The 19,838-nt window shown below is 46.8% G+C and overlaps 2 protein-coding genes across 3 annotated transcripts; both read right to left on the minus strand.

Annotated features, from left to right (window-relative positions):
- Positions 1 to 2,549: 2,549 nt before the first annotated feature.
- LOC118079963 (resistin-like) lies at positions 2,550 to 7,002 on the minus strand. Of its 2 annotated transcripts, none has more exons than XM_035104797.2 (4): positions 6,873 to 7,002; positions 4,636 to 4,775; positions 3,581 to 3,658; positions 2,550 to 2,748 (listed from the first exon to the last, which is right to left on the minus strand). In XM_035104797.2, exons 2-4 carry the CDS (start codon positions 4,757 to 4,759, stop codon positions 2,612 to 2,614), a joined length of 339 nt encoding a protein of 112 aa, XP_034960688.1. In that variant the 5' UTR covers positions 4,760 to 4,775; positions 6,873 to 7,002; the 3' UTR covers positions 2,550 to 2,611. The 2 variants fall into 2 exon arrangements, with proteins under 2 accessions (XP_034960688.1, XP_034960687.2); XM_035104796.2 differs by lacking the exon at positions 6,873 to 7,002 and adding an exon at positions 6,361 to 6,449.
- A 2,136-nt stretch (positions 7,003 to 9,138) lies between these two features.
- Positions 9,139 to 18,652, minus strand: LOC118081486 (resistin-like). Its single transcript, XM_035107971.2, has 4 exons — positions 18,469 to 18,652; positions 16,753 to 16,892; positions 9,682 to 9,759; positions 9,139 to 9,357 (listed from the first exon to the last, which is right to left on the minus strand). The coding sequence occupies exons 2-4, from the start codon at positions 16,874 to 16,876 to the stop codon at positions 9,221 to 9,223; spliced, it is 339 nt and encodes a 112-aa protein (XP_034963862.1). The 5' UTR covers positions 16,877 to 16,892; positions 18,469 to 18,652; the 3' UTR covers positions 9,139 to 9,220.
- Between the last annotated feature and the right edge of the window lie 1,186 nt (positions 18,653 to 19,838).

The raw sequence follows: 19,838 nt of genomic DNA on the forward strand, positions 1-19,838 counted from the left end.
ATACGACATTCATAAAAATAAGTTTAAATGGTGCACATGACAACATATTTCTGCTATGTAAGTTGTGCCATTGTTGGGTTACATTGGTCACAAGAAATGTTGCATGTACAACACATTTCACCATATTTTCATAAAGCTAACTCTCAATACAATTAACCTATTATCTATTTTCTTGAAGAGGTCTTTAACTGAACTTTAGGGGAAGAATCTGAAGAATCTGGGTATCTGAAGAAGTGTGCATGCACACGAAAGCTCATACCAAAATAAAAACTTAGTTGGTCTTTAAGGTGCTGCTGGAAGGAATTTTTTTATTTAGGGGAAGAAAACAGAGAAAATCCGAGCCATCTTGCATGTCATGCTTCTTGTTGCTTTACTCAGATGTAAAATGCCCTTTTGAAAAACTGTTTGCCAGATCATGAAGCTTTATCTTCATGGTTATCTTTAAAATGATATAGAACATGTTAACTATATATGAAAATGATAAACGAGTTGACATTTTCATTGGGTTACCTCGCTCTTTTAGATTTAAGGTGTGTATGGTATCTGGTCCCATCACCTCCTGGCAAATAGAAGGGGAAGAAATGGAGGCAGTGAGAGATTTTACCTTCTTGGGCTCCTTGATCACTGCAGATGGTGACAGCAGTCACGAAATTAAAAGACGCCTGCTTCTTGGGAGAAAAGCAATGACAAACCTAGACAGCATCTTAAAAAGCAGAGACATCACCTTGCCGACAAAGGTCCGTATAGTTAAAGCTATGGTTTTCCCAGTAGTGATGTATGGAAGTGAGAGCTGGACCATAAAGAAGGCTGATCGCCGAAGAATTGATGCTTTTGAATTATGGTGCTGGAGGAGACTCTTGAGAGTCCCATGGACTGCAAGAAGATCAAACCTATCAATTCTTAAGGAAATCAGCCCTGAGTGCTCCCTGGAAGGACAGATCGTGAAGCTGAGGCTCCAATACTTTGGCCACCTCATGAGAAGAGAAGAATCCTTGGAAAAGACCCTGATGTTGGGAAAGATTGAGGGCACTAGGAGAAGGGGACGTCAGAGGACAAGGTGGTTGGACAGTGTTCTCGAAGCTACGAACATGAGTTTGACCAAACTGCGGGAGGCAGTGCAAGACAGGAGTGCCTGGCGTGCTATGGTCCATGGGGTCACGAAGAGTCGGACACGACTAAACGACTAAACAACAACAACAACAATGGTATGTGATTTGCTGCCTGCTTATATTGTAACTTTGCTGTTTGAAAGTGGCATCCATATACCCTGTCATTTTCATTTCATGTAATAAACCAAGCGTTGTTTATTCCTTTGACGTATGAGCCTCTTGGGGCATAAGGTGAGGCTAAAAACATATTCATAATGGAGGAGTGTTTTAACTCCAGTAAAAAATCCTAAAGTTCCTTGGAATGTGCATAGGAATACGTGTGCTAGGTTCAGATGCACACCTTGTAAAGGTAAAGGTAAACATAAAGGACCCCTGGATGGTTAAGTCCATTCAAAGGCGATTATAGGGTTGCGGCGCTCATCTCGCTTTTCAGGCCGAGGGAGCCGGTGTTTGTCCACAGCTTTCTGGGTCATGTGGCCAGCAAGACTAAACTGCTTCCGGTGCAACGGAACACTGTGACGGAAACTAGAGCGCAGGGAAACACTGTTTACCTTCCCGCCACAGCGGTACCTATTTATCTACGTGCACTGGTGTGCTTTCAAATTGCTAGGTTGGCAGGTGCTGGGACAGAGCAACAGGAGCTCACCCTGTCGTGGGGATTAGAACCACCGTCCTTTGGATTGGCAAGTCCAAGAGGCTCACCCGCTCCCTTGTAGTACCCTCTGCTTGCCCCCTGTTCCCATTAGACCTTTGCTGCCACCAGGCAGAAGCCATGTAAGCACTGCCACTCCACTCCACCCCACCCTGTGTCAACAAGTTACTGCCTTTCTAATGTCTTTCTCCCTTCCCATATATAGTATGTACTTTGGTACTGAAAAAGTAGAATTGTGTGATTCTATAATGCAAGCGTGATGCAGCAGGCACAAACAGAAGAGAGTCAAAGCCTCTTAGGAGTCTTGATGTCCTGAGGACAAGAGGACAAACAGCTGGTAGTTTAATTCTCTATTGACAAAATAAAAAACTACAGCTAGGACCCCTCCGCATCCTCCAGCTCTGGCTAGTGCCTCGTGGAAGGCACAAAACCATATAAATTGCTTCACCTTTCAAGCTCTTCCAGCCATTACGCAGAGCCCTGCTAGTCCTTGACACTTTAGTGGCAGCATTGAGTACACTGACTCCGCAATCTTCTGTGCAAAGGCAGATAGGTGCTCACTGGTTAGAGCATCTGCATTTTAAGCAGAAGGTCCCAGGTTCAATCTCAAGCACCTGCAGGGAGAGCTGGGCAAGACTCCCTGCTTGAAACCCTGGAGAGCCACTGCCAGCCAAGGTAGACAAGCTCGATGGACTCTGTGTAAGGCAGCAAACTTCCTCTGTTCCCAGTTTCTCATCTCTGGGCAGCTGCCACTCCAGATACATTCAAAGAAAATACTTGAGCATGAGAAAATAAAAGGTGCATGTTTATTGAGCATAGAAGCTGGAGTCAACAGGAAGCTGAGCAGACATCAGCCAACAATGGCCACTTTGCAGCAGCGGGCAGCAGTCCAGTCAATTCTGGCACACTGGCAGTGGCAGGCATTATCACCACGAATATCCCAGGAACCACAAGCCATTCCACAGGCACATCCAGTTGCCAGGTACCCTGGGAGTAGAAAAAAGAAGTCAGAGAAACAGGCAGTGGAGCACTTTTATCCCCCTGATGTGGAGGATATCCACCTGATCAGGCACCATCACAGCTGAGGTGCAAGTGCTCAGTGTGGGATATTTCAGTCAAATGCAACTATCAAGCTTAAGATGTTAAGACGACAGAATTGTATTCCCAGACTCGGGTCACACCCGCTCACCTCCGGTAAAGAAGAAAGTGAAGCTTCCTTTGTTTACTCTCTTCCACAATGTGAAGCCGGCCAGGCAACATGTCTGGGCCTGATGGTTTCAAGCCCAAACCACGTGCTCAGAAGTATTTTCCTGTATTTTGTAACCTAATAATTTTCTGCCTGTGCCTTTCCTGCTGCTGCATGAAATAGCTCATGAATAAGACCTTTGGAGTTTGTAAGTAAAACACGTAAGTGGACTAAACAGGAAATTAGAAGGCCTATATTCCTAACACTTCACTGTTGCTACACATTTTGTGTCTTTTAAACTCTGCTGGGGCTCTCTTACTGGAGTGTGTTTCGCCCCGCACTTTGGATCTAGGGATCTTTTATTAATTATCCCACGTCTCTTATTAATTACCTCACATCTTTTATTAATTAACCCACATGGGTGATCTATATTTATCTCCCACCCAACATATGGCACTGCTGTGCTAATAATCCAACTAAGCAACCCACCCAGCTTCCCCCAGCTATGAGCTTATATTTTATACTCATGTCTACAGAGTTCCATGGAAATGAGTTCTCTTCTTGCTCCCTTGGCCTCAGCCTTTCTGCTCTGGATTTTCTCCCTGTCTGTTCTCTCTCAGCAAGATGTCTCACCTGAAGGGCAGATAGCATCAGCACCAGGTGCAGACGTGCCTGTGCAAGTCAGCTGGACCTTGGCGAGGATTGAGGACACTGCAAGAAGAGACAGGAGGATCAGAGTTACACTGAATCAAATAGAAAACTTGGTTAATGGTGCAATTTAGACAGTTACAAGAAATAGAGGCTTCATTCTGAGGCTATGTACACACCATACATTTAATGCATATTTGCCCATAAAAGAATCCTTGGAACTGGAGTTTGTTAAGAGTGCTGGGAACTGTAGCTCTGTGAGATGTGAACTACAAATCCCAGGATTCTTTGGGGTGGGGAATGTGATTTAAATGTATGTATAGGTATATGGCACAAAACGGAAATCCCACTCAAGCTTCTGTGAGTTATGCCTCTCCAGTCCACAAAAATCTCATTCTGCTGTGGAATTATCTCTGACACAGAGCCGACATTCTCCCTCTTTTAAAGTTCAGAACAGAGCTTCTCTCAGAGTGCTGGTGGTTGCATAGGTGCTTTTCTCTCTGTCTGTGTGCCTCTGTCATGGGTGGTAAATTGGTTTGCCCAGGAGAGTCACTGGAAAAGTTCAGTGGATCCTTGCTTTTGCTCCCCTAGCTAAGGCTGCACTCCTAACCCCATTGAAATGGGAGTTGGTCCCATTGGATTTACTTCTAAATAGAGAATTTACTTCCAAATCCTAATAGTTAGGATTGCACCGTGATGTGCTGACTTTCCCAATTCAAAATGGTGTTGTTCTTTAAAAGACAAAGCTGCAACCTTAACACCTTGGGGGTAAACACAACTGAATTCAATATAACTAACTTCTGAGTAGACGTGTTTAACTGTAAGCTGCCCAGTTAAAAATAGTGGTGTTCTAGTTCCTTCACAGAGCTACTAAGTCTAGAGTGGTTTAACAATCAATCCCTCTTCCCAGTAACAGCTTGGTGATCCAACAGCCCAGAGTTCCCATATCTTGGATGCAGACCTAGAAGAAACTGGGAATCATAGAATGACAATAGGGCCCAGAGTTTCAAGCATCATAAAGGGCACTCAGATCCAAATACCTTTAGAATCGACTGCTGCCTGGACCCTCTCATTAATCAGGCTCTCGATAACACATGTCTGAGCACTTGCGTACTTTGCAGGAATCAACACAACAAAGAACAGGAATATGGCGAATTTCATCATGCTGGTGCAGATTATCCTGCAGAGATTAAAAAACGCAGCCGCCTTGTCAGGAATCGCAGAATCCAGAGGGCAAGGATTACAAGTAGAAATAGAATCATAAGAAGACATAGGAGCACTATATCTGTTTGGACTAACTGAAGATCCCAGTTTGAGGCCATGAGGCCTGTCTTTAATATTACAGAGGCCACAAGGGAAGAACCCTCACTGTAGCCAATCCCATACAGGAAATATGAGGCCTCCAGGATTCTTGGTGCTTCCAGAGATTGGAGAGTAGGGGCACTGCTTGTCTGTCTGTCTTAGGGCTTCCTGTGCCTGCCCTCTGTGCTCGGTGGGCTGCAATACAGGCTCTGTCAGCAAAGGGGCCGATACCCTGAACTGTGTGATGACTGAAAGGTAGGTTTCCTTAAAAAAAGAAAGAAAGCTCTGCATCTAGAGTCATTGCATCATAGAATTGTAGAGTTGGAAGGAGCCACAACAGCAATCATCTAGTCCAACCCCCTGCAATGCTGGAATCTTTTGCTCAACGTTGTATATAGCCAGTGTGAGATGAGGTAGAAACCCACCTCCCCACCTTAAGATACCAGTTGGCAGAGCAGTTTGGAGTGCTCTGTAATGTGGTGCTACCTCTTGATGCAAAAGTGGCAAGGGTGCCTTACTTTATTTCAGCTGCCTGGAAAAAACAGGCGTGGTCACACTGTAATTCATGCACTAATAGCCTCCAGAATGCACCTATTGAAGCACACCCAATGTGAGACTGCTTCTAAATGGAGCCTGAAAACTTCCACTGGTCTGTATTGCTGCTGCCGGGTTGTTGTCTGTGGTTAGCTGGATAGAGGCTATTATGAAGAGGTGGTTTAGCTTTCAAGTTTCTTCCTCAAGCGCTCTCTGTCTTTGTCTCTGTCTCTCTCTCTGGGATATATATGGGAAACAGAGGGGAAAGTGGGTGGGTGGGAAGATGTTGCTGGTAGAGAATAAGGGAGGAATTAATGGTGAGCTCCAGCACTTCTTTTTCTAGAAAAAGAGCACTGTGGATCATCATGATCCTCATGATAATACTACTAATAATAGTAGTAGTAGAAACTGTGAGAATAATCTGGAACATACCAGTGAGTAAATCCTAGTGAACTCAGTAATAATAATAATAATAATAATAATAATAATAATAATAATAATACTGTAATAATATGCCACCCATCTTACTGGGATGTCCCAGCTACTCTGGGTGGCTGCCAACAGAAAATTAAAAACACAATAAAACATCAAACTTTAACAACATTAAAAACTCCCTCAGTTCTGAGTAAAAATGCTTAGGATTGCCAGATAAGGCTACTTAGTCTTTACCCGGTTACCTGGGAGTAAGTTCCATTGAAAACATCTGAAGAAGTGTGCACACACACAAAAAGTCATACCAATGACAAACTTAGTTGGTCTCTAAGGTGCTACTGGAAGGAATTTTTTTATTTCCATTGAAAACAGTGCGGCTGACATCTGAGTAGACAACGTAAGGATTCATTTACAATAAAGGAATAAACACTCCCTGTGTTTCCTAAGAAATGGCTGACTGGTGAAGCATTGCAATTAAAGAATGTAAAGTGGGTTACTTATGTTTAGGAAGGGCCTTGTACGCCAGCTTCATCATTTCCTTCATCTGGTGCAGGCATTTAATTTTCTGTATAAATAGGATTCTGTTTTTGCTCCTACACACACACACACCACATTTAATTGTTCTCCAAAATATGGAGGGGAGGAAAAAGGAAAACCAGGACATTCTGTGATCAAATCAGAAATTGGGAAGGCTTCTATAATTCTGGGACTGTCTCTGGAAAATTGGGACACTTGGAAGGTATGCAATTGGAACCTGCAGCAGTCAAAAGATACTTCATTCAGTGCTCTCCAAATGTGACCTCTACTGAGGATTCAATAGGAAATTCATTGATTGGGTTCACTAGAGATAAGCTATTAATCAATCAGTCATTTATGAGCAAGAGTTAACAATATATATTATAAAGCATTAATGTTTGACAAGCTTCTGTTGAGAGCCTTACTTAGACTATGTACTCAGAAGATACAAAATCCCACCTACCATACATAATACCTTGTCAAATACCCTTACCTTGTCAAAAAGCACCTCCTTTCAAAAACAGGAATTTCTTTCAAGAAGTTTCATTCACTGAGCAAACTGCTCCCCTTTAAATACATCTGAGCTGCAAAATCTCTAATCCAATTGGTTTACCTTTTCAAAACATTTTACACCCCCCCCCCCCTGCGGTGCTGTCCAGAACACCACCTTGCACAATGTTCTCACAACGTTTCCTTGTTAGGTCACAAAGCAGGGGGTCAAAGAGACAGAGCATGCTTTTTGTCGAAAGCTCTTGGTTGTGAAACTCTAGTGCAATAAAGGAATGTGGCAAGTAAACGAGCCATGGAATTAGGACATTCCAGGGGTTTCCCCCTGGCCTTACCACTTTTGCGATCCAGCATAAAAATGAGAGCCTTGCTACTCAATACAAATTTGCAGACAATGGGGGCACAGTTCTTCTATGCAAAACCGCAAAGGTGGTGCTTCCAGGAAACCAGCTTTTGAATAAACTTCTTAGTGTTTACAAAGGTGTTTTAGAGGAAGGTAGAGGCTGAACATTGGACACATGGAGGTACAGTGGTACCTCGGGTTAAGTACTTAAGAAGAAGAAGAGTTTGGATTTGATATCCCGCTTTATCACTACCCGAAGGAGTCTCAAAGCGGCTAACAATCTCCTTTCCCCTCCTCCCCCACAACAGACACTCTGTGAGGTGGGTGGGGCTGGGAGACTTCAGAGAAGTGTGACTAGCCCAAGGTCACCCAGCAGCTGCATGTGGAGGAGCGGAGACGCAAACCCGGTTCCCCAGATTACGAGTCTACCGCTTTTAACCACTACACCACACTGGCTCTCTTAATTGGTTCCGGAACTCCGTACTTAACCTGAAGCGTACTTAACCTGAAACAAACTTTCCCATTGAAAGTAATGGAAAGTGGATTAATCCGTTCCAGATGGGTCCACGGAGTACTTAAACTAAAAGTACTCAAACCGAAGCATACTTAAACTGAGGTATGACTGTATTTGAAAGGATAGGAGGTGCATTGTGGTCATCTATGTATTTGTATAGGGATGCAGGTGGCACTGTGGGTTAAACCACAGAGCCTAAGGCTTGCCGATCAGAAGGTCGGCGGTTTGAATCCCCGCGATGGGGTGAGCTCCTGTTGCTCGGTCCCTGCTCCTGCCAACCTAGCAGTTTGAAAGCACGTCAAAGTGCAAGTAGATCAATAGGCACCGCTACAGCGGGAAGGTAAACAACGTTTCCGTGCGCTGCTCTGGTTCGCCAGAAGCGGCTTTGTCATGCTGGCCACATGACCTGGAAGCTGTACTCCGGCTCCCTCGGCCAATAACGCGAGATGAGCACCGCAACCCCAGAGTCGGTCACGACTGGACCTAATGGTCAGGGGTCCCTTTACCTTGTGTATTTGTATGTTCAACTTTTGGAGATTTTGCTCAACAACTTTGCTGGATTTTCACTTTTTGAAATATGGCAACCCTAAACTGATCGAACAAAACTCAGCCCAGCTACAATAACGAAAAACCAGTTAAATTGTCATGATTCTGCCAAGAGTACAATCAAATCAGTGACATTGAGAGGTATTGAGGACCACTCCAGACCGGTGCAGATTTTTGTGGGTGTATTCTGCAACATGTCATTAACACAAAAATAGTGAATTAGTGATGAATTTATACTGCTTGTTTGTTCTGCAATGCTTCCCCAATGTCATTCTTACAAAAGCTGAAGCTGCAAAAGAGACCAGAGACCATCTTGGCTGTCCCTTAATACAGACCCAGGTCATTGAGCCTGAACTTCCACAGCCGCCAGGAATCACCCTTGGCAGAACTGGCAGCAACAGCAGCTGATATGTTCTATACTTGTGATATTATTTCATTATCTTGCTAATTATGCTGTTTTAAACGTAAATTTTATATTTGACTTCCTTTACTAATGTTTTCTTTTGAAATGCTTAAGATTTTGTTTTAGCTAATTTTGCTGTGTGAAATATGCATCCTTTCAGATAATAAGTCGTACCTTGGAAGCCGAACGGAATCCGTTCCGAAAGTCCATTTTACTTCCAAAACATTCAGAAACCAAGGCACGGCTTACGATTGGCTGCAGGAAGCTGGGGGAACCCAGCCAGATGGGCAGGGTATAAATTTATTAGTAGTAGTAGTAGTAGTAGTAGTAGTAGTAGTAGTAGTATTTTCCTTTAACTCTCGTGAACTTGTCACACCAGGAAGTAGAAGAAGATGGATTTCTGACATCTCTCAACAGCTGCCACTCCAGATACATTAAAAAAAGACTATTGCACAAGAATGTTCATAAAATCATAGAAGTGAGTTTATTGAGCATAGAAGCTGCAACCAACAAGCAAATGAGGCGCCATTAGCCAACAATGGCCACTTTGCAGCAACGGGCAGAAGTCCAGTCAATTCTGGCACACTGGCAGTGACAGGCAGCATCACCACGAATATCCCAGGAACCACAACCCATTCCACAGGCACATCCAGTGGCCAGGTACCCTGGGAGTAGAAAAGAGAAGTTAGAGAAACAGGCAGGGGAGCACTTTAATGCCCATAATGTGGAGGATATCCACCTGATCAGACACCATCGCAGTTGAAATGCAAGTCCTTGGCCCTGCTGTGCTAATGACACAGTTTTAGACACCCAACCAGCTTCCCCCAGCCATGACCTTGGATTTTATACTCATGACCACACAAATCAAGCAGAGATCCCATGGGGATGTGTTTAGCCGCTACCCACAGAGTAAGTCATTTTCCTGTCCTCCATGTCCCTGCCCCTAATACCCTCCCAGTCTCTGCTCTTCTCCCAACAATATGTCTTACCTGAAGGGCAGTGGGCATTAGCACCACGAGAAAATGCGGTTGTGCAAGTCAGCTGTCTCTTTGCCAGAATTGAGTGCACTGTAAATAAAGACAGGAGGGTTAAGGTTCTACTGCATGCCATCATTGCTCAAATAGAAAAGCTTTATTTGTTCTTGCTGCTATTTAGACAGCTACAAGCAACATAATATTCATTCAGAGGCTGTATACACCCCATACATTTAAAGTATATTCCCTGCTGTCACAGTGGCCGGAGTGGACTACTTCAGAGTAACGACGCTACGCAGCTCTGCATTTTATTCTTTTATTGGTGCTGCGTATTTACAGTGCTCAAGTCATTGCTATTTACACGGAGCGATGTTGTCAGTCGGTTTCAGAACCTCCTAATGGCTTTTGGCGCGTCTTTCTCCAACACAAAAGCTTTGGCAGACCCATCCTCTTGCCCCTCCTCTTCCTGCGTAATTCTGGAGTTGGGGGGATGGGTCTTCCCCCCTTACTTGCCCCTTCCTGTCCCACCTGGGACCCTGGCTCCTCTACCTTGCCTGAGCCTCGGACACGACTTCCTGCTTCCCCACTGGAATCGGAACTCTCCCTGCTTTCCCCTTTGCTCGGGGACGGGCTTGAACTCAGGAGGGGAGGGACTTCGCGATATCCCCTGTCCCTCACATCCACCCCCCTCCCAAGCTCTCCTTCACCCCTCCCCAGGCCCCCCCCATGTGTCGGTGACGACTGGAAGCCTAAAAACTCGGTGCTCTCCGATCCCGTTGGTGTGAACACCTCCCCCCAGTCCTGCGAGCCCCCCCCTTCCGCCTGGGAGGACGGGAATCCCAAAAAGTCCGTGGCGTCTGAGCTGGTGGGGGTAAAAATGTTTTGCCAATCTGCTCCTTCCCCTGACTGGGTGGATCTTGGCGACACCCATACCTCATCCTCTGGTTCCTCAAACTCCGCTTCCCAGCGCCATGGTGAGCTGTTCTCCCGTGCCTCCTCCTCCTCCCCCTCCCTTTCCATGTGCCAGGGCTTGGGTCTGTGGGGAAAGAGGGCGTGAAATTCTTCCACCAAGAATTCCTCCTGTATCTGAGTGGCGGGAACCCATTCATTCTGGGACGGTGGAGCATCCTCCCATGCCATGAGGTACTCCAGGCCCCCCACCCCCCACCTTGAATCCAGGATGGCCGTGGCCTCATTGAGTTGCTCCCTGCTTTCCCTCTCCCCCCCTCCCTCGGGGGTTTGTTCGCTGTCCCTGAGCCTGCTGCTTTCCCTGTACGGCGACAGCAGCGATCTATGAAACACTGGATGCACCCTCATGTCCTCTGGCAGTGCCAGCCTGTATGCCACCGGGTTGACCTGTTGCGTGACCGTGAAGGGGCCCAGCCATTTGGGTGCCAGCTTCTTGCACCTCCCTCTGGTGGGAAGGCCCTCCGAGGACAACCACACCTTGTCCCCCACCCTGATGACCTCCCCTTGTCGCCTGTGGCGATCTGCCCCCTTTTTGTACGCTTCCTTGGCCCTTTCCAAGTGTTCTCTGAGCTGCTGGTGCACCGTCTCCAGTTCCTCTGCCCAATCCTCAGCCTGTGGGCCCTCCTCCTCCTCCTCCTCCCTCTCCCTCTCTGGGAAAGATCTGAGGTCGCGCCCGTAATTGGCCTTAAAGGGCGACACCCCTGTGGAGACGTGCACTGCATTGTTGTAGGCAAATTCTGCTAGTGGCAAGCGATCCACCCAGTCCGTTTGCCGCTGGCTGACGTAGCATCTCAGGTACTGCTGCAGAATGGCGTTGACCCTCTCCGCTTGTCCGTTGGTCTGCGGGTGTCTAGCCGTCGACAAGCTGACCTCCACCTGCAGGAGGTTCATGAGCCGCCGCCAGAACCTGGAAACAAATTGGCGGCCACGATCCGAAATAACCCTTAAAGGTAATCCATGCAGTCTGAAAATGTGATCAACAAACAGTTTGGCTGTCTCTTCTGCCGAGACTGCCCTGGCACACGGTATAAAGTGACACATTTTAGACATGAGGTCCACCACCACCAACACTGCAGTCTTACCCCTGGACGAAGGCAGATCTGTGATGAAGTCCATGGACACCACTTCCCACGGCCTGTGTGGTGTGGCTAAGGGCTCCAGCAACCCTGGTGGCGCTGCTCTGACCACCTTCGCCCGCTGGCAGGTGGTACAGCCCCTTACATAGTCTCGAACATCTTCCCGCACCCCTGGCCACCAGAAGTGTCTCATGACTAGGTGAGCGGTTTTGTCCCTTCCAAAATGCCCCGCTGTAGGGTTGTCGTGCATCTGCTTGAGGACCGTACGTCGAAGCTGGGTGGTGGGTAGGTACAGCGCACCCTTGTAGAAAAGCAGCCCTCTGCGTTCTGCAAAGTCTTTTGCCTGCTCCCTCCCCCCTCTCAGTTCTCTGAAGATGCGGTTGGCAAATTCATCCGCTGCCGTCAGTGCTGTGAGTTCTGCCTCGCTCACCACAGCTGCTCCGCAGGACCATGCCGACGGGGGGAAAATGTGCCTTGGGGCTGGCGGCGCTTCCTCCTCCATGTACTCTGGCTTGCGGGAGAGGGCATCCGCCCTGACATTCTGCTCCCCCGGGATGTAGTGGATGGAGAAGTTGAAGTTCGAGAAGAACTCTGCCCACCGTATCTGCCGCTGGTTGAGCACCCTGGCAGTTCTCCAGAACTCCAGGTTCTTGTGGTCTGTGCACACCTGGATGGGGTGCTTTGCGCCCACCAGGAAGTGTCGCCAGTGCTGGAACGCAGCGTAGATCGCAAGAAGTTCCCTATCAAACACTGTGTAGTTGCGTTCAGGCTGTGTCAGCTTCCTGGAGAAGAAGGCACAGGGTCTCCACTCCCTGTTGGCGTCCAGTTGCAACAAAATTGCGCCCACAGCTTTTTCAGAAGCATCTGTCTCAATGCGTAGGGGCGCGTCCTGCACCACATGGAACAGGTTTTGGTCTGAGGCGAACACTCTCTTGAGGCTTTCGAACGCTGCTTGCGCCTCTGGTGTCCACTTGAACTTCTGCTTGCCTCTCAGGCAGTCCGTGATGGGAGCCGTAACGCGAGAGAAGTTCTTGATGAACTTCCTGTAGAAGTTAGCGAAGCCTAGTAGGCGTTGGGCATCTTTGCGCGTCCTGGGGCTGTGCCAGTCCAGGATGGCCTGCACCTTGTCTTTGTCCATCGCCAGCCCCTTGTCTGACAGCTTGTAGCCCAGGAAGTCCACCTCTTTGGTGTGAAACTTGCACTTCTCCAGCTTCACATACAGGTGGTTCTCCTTCAGGCGTTGCAACACCTCTCTGACATCTTTCACATGCTGCACTGGGTCATTCGAGTAGATAAGGATGTCATCTAGGAAGACCAAGCATTTCCTGAAGAGGAGGGACCCCAGGACGTGGTGCATGAAGGCCTGGAAGCATGCTGAGCCCCCTTGCAAACCGAAGGGCATCACCAGATATTCAAAAGAGCCCAGAGGCGTGAACATCGTGGTTTTCCATTCATCTCCTTCCCGGATCCTGATCAAGTTGTACGCCCCCCTTAGGTCCAGCTTGGTGAAAATCTTGCCCCTGCGTGCCGCTGTCAGGAGATCATCCACTCTGGGCATGGGGAAAGCCACTGGCTCTGTCACCGAATTCAGCCGTCTAAAGTCCACCACAAGACGGCGCTGTTGGGTGTCTTTCTTGTCCACCCAGAAGACCGGGCTGCCCCCTGCTGCCTTGCTTTCCCTTATGAACCCCCGCTTGAGGTTCTTGTCGATGAAAGCGCGCAGATCCTCCAGCTCCTGGTCTGACATGGCGTACAGCTTGGCTGGGGGTATCGTCGCCCCTGGCACCAGGTTGATCTGGCAGTCAAAAGGCCTGTGCGGGGGTAGGTGGTCGGACTCCGCTTCGCTGAAGACCTCCTGCAGGTCCCAGTACTGCTTGGGTATTGCCTCACCCCCTTTGATATGCATGGTGGCCACCGTGGCTATCGGAGGGCCCTCCCCTGGTTGGTGCTGCATGCAATGTTCCAGACAAAAGTCCGACCCAAACGTGATGCACCTCTGGTGCCAACTGATGGAGGGGTCGTGGCGCGCCAGCCAGCTCATGCCCAAGACGATGGGGGGGTCTGAGATGGTGGTGACGTTGAACGCCAGTGTCTCTGAGTGCCTTCCCACCGTCATTCTCATGGGGGGGGTTTGATGTGTGATAGCCCCTCCCAGCAGCTCCCTGCCGTCAATGGTTGCCACGTGCAGAGGAAAATCCAACTGCAAAAGCTGGATTTGGTGCTCTTCTGCAAAGCTTCTCGAGAAGAAGTTGGCGGACGCCCCACTGTCAATTAAGGCGAGGACCGTCAGGGGATAGCCATTTGGGAGCGTTAGCGTCACTTCTAGAACCACTCCTGCTCTGGGAGGGGTGGGCTGGCTCTGCACCTCTCTGTGCGGGTGGGCGGGCTGGGGCTGTTGTCTGCTGACTGTGCCTGGCTGCTGCCCCTTGTCTCCTGCAGCCAGGCTTTCCCGTTTCCCTGCTGTGGTGCTGCGTCAGTGGGGGAGGGCACCACCGTTCCCGCCTTTCCTTGCCACTCCCTGCGATGTGGGCAGTCTCTGACGAGATGCTGGGGTGAGTTGCAGAGAAAGCAATTCCCGCCCCTTCCCTCCTTGCGTCTTGGCGCCGCTGGGGTTTGAAAAGCCCGCGCGCGCGCGCTATCAATCTGCATGGGCTCCTGGTCCTGGCTGGCTCCAGGCGTGGCTTGAAAGGGTTGTTGAGGGAGTGGCTTCTCCTGCGACCGTGGGAACCAAGCCCGCTTTGCGCGCGTCGCTTGCTTGTCGTTCCACCGGGATTCCTGCCTCACCCCCACCGCCAGAGCTGCTTTGCTCAGCTGATCCATAGTACTGGGCTTTGGACCTCTCGAGAGTTCATCCTTCACCTCCTCGCTCAAACCCAAGTAAAACGCAGCTTGCATGGGAGGCGAATCCAAAACCCACCCCAGTCTGTGCACCAGCATGGTGAATTTCGCCCAATATGCGCGAACTGTCATATTTCCTTGGCGTAAATTATGCAGTTCCTCCTTAGTCTGGTCCAAATGACTATCGGACGAATACATCGTCCTCAAACCTTCTAGAAATTGTTGGACATTTTTCATGCAAGGATTCTTGGTTGCGATTAATGGTCTTAGCCACTCCCTGGCTGCTCCGGTGAGATGTTCCACAATAAACGCTACTCTGTGCTCATCATCGGGGAACTCATTCTGGTGCAGCTCAAGAGCATACACGATCTCAGTCTCAAAGCCCTGAAACTCCTTCGGGTCTCCATTGAACTTGCTTACAAGGGTCCCTGCTCTCCTTCCTGGCAGCACTTGGACTTGGGGAGCCCCTCCCGCCTTGTTTTTCTCTGCATCCAGCTTGTTTTGGAGGTCTACCGCCACCGCCCTTAAATGCTGCTCTTTTTCCTGGAGCTCTCTCACCTGTTCCGCAAGTTGTAACCGGTCGTCCTGGACCTTCTTAGTCTCCTCTTTAGCTGCCTTCAATTCTCCCTGCGCCTGCAGCGACAGCTGTTGCAGTTCTAGCTGGGCTTGCTCAGCGATCTGCCGCCACTTCTCCGCCTCGGACACGCTCATCCCGGCAACTCCGAAGTAGCCCAAAAATGATTAGGAGGTTGCTGTCACAGTGGCCGGAGTGGACTACTTCAGAGTAACGACGCTACGCAGCTCTGCATTTTATTCTTTTATTGGTGCTGCGTATTTACAGTGCTCAAGTCATTGCTATTTACACGGAGCGATGTTGTCAGTCGGTTTCAGAACCTCCTAATGGCTTTTGGCGCGTCTTTCTCCAACACAAAAGCTTTGGCAGACCCATCCTCTTGCCCCTCCTCTTCCTGCGTAATTCTGGAGTTGGGGGGATGGGTCTTCCCCCCTTACTTGCCCCTTCCTGTCCCACCTGGGACCCTGGCTCCTCTACCTTGCCTGAGCCTCGGACACGACTTCCTGCTTCCCCACTGGAATCGGAACTCTCCCTGCTTTCCCCTTTGCTCGGGGACGGGCTTGAACTCAGGAGGGGAGGGACTTCGCGATATCCCCTGTCCCTCACACCTGCCCTCCAAGAGAAGACTTGTATGCTTGACCCCATAGCTAAAAAAATCTTCCTACTCAGTCAAAGATGCAAGATTGATTTCCATATTACATTTGTCACATGAATCTCTCTGAATTGCTTGTGCATGCTTTATATCTGACAGTAGCTCCTGAAGAGGCAAAATCTTTCACACAATCGAGAACTGTACAGTTCACATCTCTTAAGGAGTTCTCAGGGCAAGAAAAAAGTTATGACAGGCATCTCCTAGTCTGAAAACCTAATTTTAAACCCTCTTGGTTCTTGGTTACTCCTTGTTGACAAATTACTAATCATTTTTTGTCTGTCTAAGATTGGGAGCAGAAATTAGTGTCTCCCTAGATTTCTCCATCTGAGCCACAAGAAAACATGGCTAAACATTAGCGTTGCCACTTTCTCTTCCCTTGATTTAAATCAAATTGAAATTAAATTGTGTGCCACTTCAGCTGTAAAGCAAACAATTAACATTTATGTTTTCCCTACACTACTATTGTGTGTTTTACAACTGCAAGAAAAACAACAACAATTTGCCAACCAATTTTCAAAATTAGTACAATATGTTCAGTTTTGCATTTTAAACTCACTTAAATAAGGGTATCAACTGTGATTTCTGCATTGAATTCTTAACTATGAATTACAGAAAATGTCAGCTATCCTAACATAAATTATTTCTCTGGACACTTTCCAATGAGAAATCACATCTAAAAATCAAACAAGATCCCCAGTTGAAGCTAACTTTACCAAACTGGAGTTAATTTAATCTAGGAAAAATGGAAGGATTTTTCTGGTATGGGTAATGGGTTTACGGTTCATGCCCCTTTTTACTTTACAGTGGGTAAGGATGCTGATCCAGGGTAAAACTTAGGTGATAAGATAATCTCCAAATGAAGCATTCAACATTACAGTATTATTAGAAGCAGACAATCCTGGAAGAAGCTGGGAATCTTAGAATGACAATGGGGAACAGAGTTTCAAGCATCATAAAGGGGCCTTAGATCCAAATACCTTTGGAATCAATTGCTGCCTGGATCTTCCCATTAATCAGAGTATCGATAACACATGACTGAGGACTTGCATATTTTGCAGGAATCAACACAGCAAAGATCAGGAATATGGTGCATTTCATCATGCTGGTGGAGAATTTCCTGTACAGATAAATAATAATAATCCAGCTATTGCATACTCTGCCATGTCACGAATGGCAAAATTTGGAGGAAAAGCATGAAGAAGTAGAATCATAGAGTTGGGAGGGATCCTGAGGAACATCTAGTCCAGCCCCCTACAATACAAGAATATGCAACCGTCCCATACTGGGATCGAACCTGCAACCTTGGCATTACCAACATCACAATCTAACCAGAAAGTGAGAGGCGAGTCATAAGAAGACGTAGGAACAATGTATTTATTGGAACCAGCTGAAGATACCAGTATGGGGCCATGAGGCCTATTACATTTTGTATTACAGAGACCACATGGAGACCGAGTCACTTGAGCAAGATCGAGCTTCTTTTTGAAATGTTGCACTGGGGAGAGGTGGAGAATTGCACAAACCTGACCCACGGCTGAAAACCTGAACTACCTGGTGGCTGTAAGGAACTGAACGAAACTTCATCCAGATAAGACAGAAGTACTGTTGGTCATGGATGGGTTTATAGCTAATGTGGTACTGAGAGTTACTAAGAGACCTCTATTGTCCTCACAGAGCTACAATGACTAGGGTTGCCTGCAAAGATGGGTTGATTCTTACAGCACTCTAGGAATTGTGGCCCTGGGAGGGAAATAGGGATATCCTAACAACTCTCAGCACCCTTAACTACAGCTCCCAGAATTGTTTGGAGGAAGCAATAACTGTTTAAAGGGATATCACCGTGCTTTAAATATATGGTATGAATGTGCCCCGAACCTCCCAGCCAATACTACAGATAGCATATGCTGATACATCTGGGGCAAACTACATGTTACATGTCAATGTGTGAAAGACAGGATCAAGGTTTTCATTTTCTACATACAGAAAAATATAGGGCTTTCAGCGCACAACCTTCATGCCAAAGGGCATATGAAACTTTCCCCCCACTGGCTGTTTTAACTCTCCCTTTTTCTGCAATTGTTTTAACTCTCATTTCTATCCCAGTGGAATTCCACAAGTGTATTTTCCAGGATAAATGGGCACCTGGGATCGGGAAGGGAGAAAGGAAGATGGAGGGCATTTTGCGTGTTATGTGTAGTTTGTCCTTCAGAAAAGTAAAAACACCTTGAAGGAGGAGGGAATCAATTAACTTGCAGAAGGTGATGGTCAATCCCGTCGTATAATTAAATTATTATCTATAATCACCACCAGGTTGTTGTTGTGTGTGTTTTTAAGTTAATTGAAACTAAGGTCCTTGAAGTGCAATTAAGATGATGTTCCTAACCCAACCCAATTTGAATCTGCAGCAGAGTCAAAAGAAACCGCTATAAATACCTATACAGATACTTCCCTCAGCCTTCTCAATACATTTTTCCTACTGAGGGTTCAATTGGAAATTAATTAATTAATTAAGTCCATTAGAGATAAGCTATTAATCAGATCAATCATTTATTAGCAAGAATGATCAATATATATCTTAAAACATTAATGTACAGCATCAATCTGTTGATAGCCTTACTTGGAATATGAATCCAGGAGATACAAAAGCCTGCCTACTGTTATTTTTCACCATTACTTTGTCAAAAGCCACGTACCTTCAAAAGCACAATTTCCTTTCCAGAAGTTTTATTCACCAACCAAACTACCCCCGCTTTAAGTACAGTTTCGCAAACACTCCCACCTGACTGGTGTCACCTTTCAATACATTTTACTCCTCTGCCCCAAAGGTGCACATATACAACCTGTCCACAGTAGGGACACCCCCTAGAATACCCCCTTGTACAATGTTATCACAATATTTCCTGGTTAGCATTAGGGGTTGGGGCATCCTTACTGCTGAAAGCTTTTAGCAATATAAATATACTTCAAACATTTTTTATGCAAAACAGCGAAGACTGTGCAAACAGTTTCCACTTCTCAGCTGTCCATTTACAATAGGGTGGAGGCTGAACACCAGACACATTGGGGTGTAGATATTTGAAAAGGGTGGCATATGCACTATGGTGCACTATTCATCATTAATGACCTGGAGACACACAAAGGAAAACAGAGAGAATTAAACCATACAATAAAACCGTTTTTATAGTCGGTGAAATCAACCCAGCAATAGATCAAATTCAGCCCTAAGATAGACCCAAATTAAATATCCAAACAACCGTTCCAACAAAACTGAGCCCAGCTACAAGGATAAAAACCAGTCAGATGGTCATGTTTCTGACAAGAATACTAAAAACAGTGACATGTAGAAATACTGGGGGTTTAAAGTTTACTAAAAAAATTTTTTTTAATATAATTGTTATGAAGAAGGTTTAACACATGAATGGTCAACAGCATACAAAACTTTCTTCCCATGGCAGCAAAAGGTACAGCCAAATAAACATAGTTCACTTTCCACCTCTCTAGTTGCAAACAGATATGTAGCTTAGTAGAGCATGAGACTCTTTAATTTCAGGGTGATAGGGTCGAGCCCGAGGTTGGGCAAGTGGAATGCAAAGTCAAGTATCATAGCTCTCTGAGAGTTAAGTTCTCACCTTCAGGATTCTGTGCCAGCAAAGTAACAGTGTCTCTCACCTCTTCCTTTGGTCTGTGGTCCAGCAAAGTGCCGGGTTGCTCTTTGAGATCCTTGAGGAGCCAAGAGGAGGACCTGTTGGAGCTGTAAGCTGACTAACCATTGAAAAGTAAAGTTTCATGCTATCTAATCTCTATATGGCTTTCTGAGAGAGTGAATAATGTAATGCCTAAGTTTTTTGAACTATTGTCATTCCTGGTAGCTTACCATTGTGTTTACTGAAATAGATTTGAAGTAAGGAGGGGGGGACATGCTTAATTTTGGGAAGGCCACATCTTTCTCTCTGTAGTTCCTTAATAATGTGTACCTCAAAAAAGATTTCATTGTCTGTATGGCGTCTGGTTCCTGCTTACGGGAGGGTGATAATTAATGTTTGCTGGTGAACACAAAGATTAG

This window comes from Zootoca vivipara, chromosome 2, assembly GCF_963506605.1.
Source record: "Zootoca vivipara chromosome 2, rZooViv1.1, whole genome shotgun sequence".
Lineage (NCBI taxonomy): Eukaryota > Metazoa > Chordata > Lepidosauria > Squamata > Lacertidae > Zootoca > Zootoca vivipara.